General features: G+C 41.4%; 1 protein-coding gene across 1 annotated transcript in view; it reads left to right on the forward strand.

Moving 5' to 3' along the window:
- Positions 1–1,727, forward strand: part of LOC119582282 — a gene marked incomplete in the record, with an annotated part of 24,829 nt that overhangs the window by 8,045 nt on the left and 15,057 nt on the right. Inside the window, 2 exon segments of the mRNA XM_037930499.1 lie at positions 115–244; positions 779–1,022. Coding sequence (XP_037786427.1) covers positions 115–244; positions 779–1,022 — 374 coding nt within the window.

The following is a 1,727-nucleotide window of genomic DNA, read 5'->3' on the forward strand; positions in this document are numbered from 1 at the left end:
TATTATAACAGAAAAAAAAACTGAAAAAAAGAAAAGAAAAAAAAGGTAAAAGAAAAAAAAACGAGAAAAATATATGTATGCAGTCCATTCACCTTCAGTCACACATTTACTCAGCCGTTGACTCATCCCTGACTCATCTGTGGCTGCTCTCCCTGGGTATCGGTATCACGGAGCATACCAGCGGAGACCAAGAACCATACCGCATGCCCATTCTCCCTCCCGAAGATACCATAACAAGGCCACCGTTATAGCAAACATTACCTCTTCCGTTTTCTATGTTTTGAAACAAAATAGTCATAATTATCGGGCAGAAATTCTTATTCAGGGGAATATAAAACAGATGAGTTTGGCGCAAATTATTGTCGTTTTATCGACGAGTTTTAAATAGACTCGTTTGCAACTGCGGGAGGTTTAGTTATCGCTAAAATTAGAAACTTTCGATACGATGGGTAAAATGGCCGCTCCGAAGGGCCTAATAAAAGCGACCGCAGTCTCGATATAGTGAACGCCCAACTCGCTTATGGAGGGCAATTATGCCAATTTTTTCTAAGATAATGAGTTTGCCTAATTAAAGGGGGGCGAGGGAGAGAGGAGAGGGGTGGAGGGGGGTGTTCAGTGAGTCTCATTACATCGTCTCGAGTTTTAACAGACGGTGTGGAGGTTCGGGTCGCCTCCTTGCCACACGCTTCCATCGCCAACGATTTCGTCTCCAGTTCTTCATTTTCTCTCCTAAATTCCCTCTTTTTTATCGCCCTCTCTTGCGTGACGCAACTCACAGTCTCAACATATCAGTAGCGAAGACATCACAGAATTTAAAAAGAACACTTAAAAATGGAGAGAAGGGCGAAACTGTAGCTAAAAATGAGAGAAAAGAAGGAAGCCGAAGAGGGTCCCTTTCCCGGTCCGACGCGCGGGCAACTCGCGCGACGAAGAACCTGGGAGACTGGAAGGAGTTGTTTTGTCCGCCGGTACTCTCCGTCCAGCCAGGGCACGGTGGGCCAACAACGGTGTGGGTACTAGCAGTGTGGATACCCAGAAACTGATAGCTCTTTTAGAAAAGTATATAGAAGAGAAAAAAAAAGAAGGGTTTAAAATAACGAGAGAGCGTGAAAGATGAAGACGGGATATGGAGAGCAGAGAAGAAGCATTTATTATAACAGGAACTTAGAGTGCGTTTTTATGTGTTGTGGATGTTGATGTTTTTTTGTTCTCTCTCGTGTTGGAAAACGATAGTAGTAATCACGTGACACGGAAAAGTTTCCTGTCCTTTTTGTGTTAGCGAAGGAAAGGCGAGTAAATGCAGGGAGAGAGAGAGAAAGACAAGTAACGGGTATTAAAAGAGGAGACATGTCATCACGAAGAGAGAGAATAGAGAAGGAAAAGGAAAATTGTTCATATAGGATTGTGCCCACTTTCCCTTGCGTTGAGAAAGCACAAAATTTGTTCAGAGTTTACTGGGACATTGTGACATTCAATTGTGGTAACTGCTAAAAGTGAACGAACTTCTGAAGAGAGAGAGAGAGGAATTTTTCTTTTTACCTCAACAGTTCAACTGATATTAAAGATAATAGTAGTTCAACAGATGCCCGGCATTAATTACATTTTTCATCTCCTATAGGTCTATTAAGAAAGAAAACTACTAAAGAATATATAGATATATTTGTAAAATGTTCAGATTAAATTTCCTGAAAGTGATCTCAAAGATTTAGATTTATTCAGATGCCCTG

Source organism: Penaeus monodon, chromosome 15 (genome assembly GCF_015228065.2).
Source record: "Penaeus monodon isolate SGIC_2016 chromosome 15, NSTDA_Pmon_1, whole genome shotgun sequence".
NCBI classification, from domain to species: Eukaryota; Metazoa; Arthropoda; class Malacostraca; order Decapoda; family Penaeidae; genus Penaeus; species Penaeus monodon.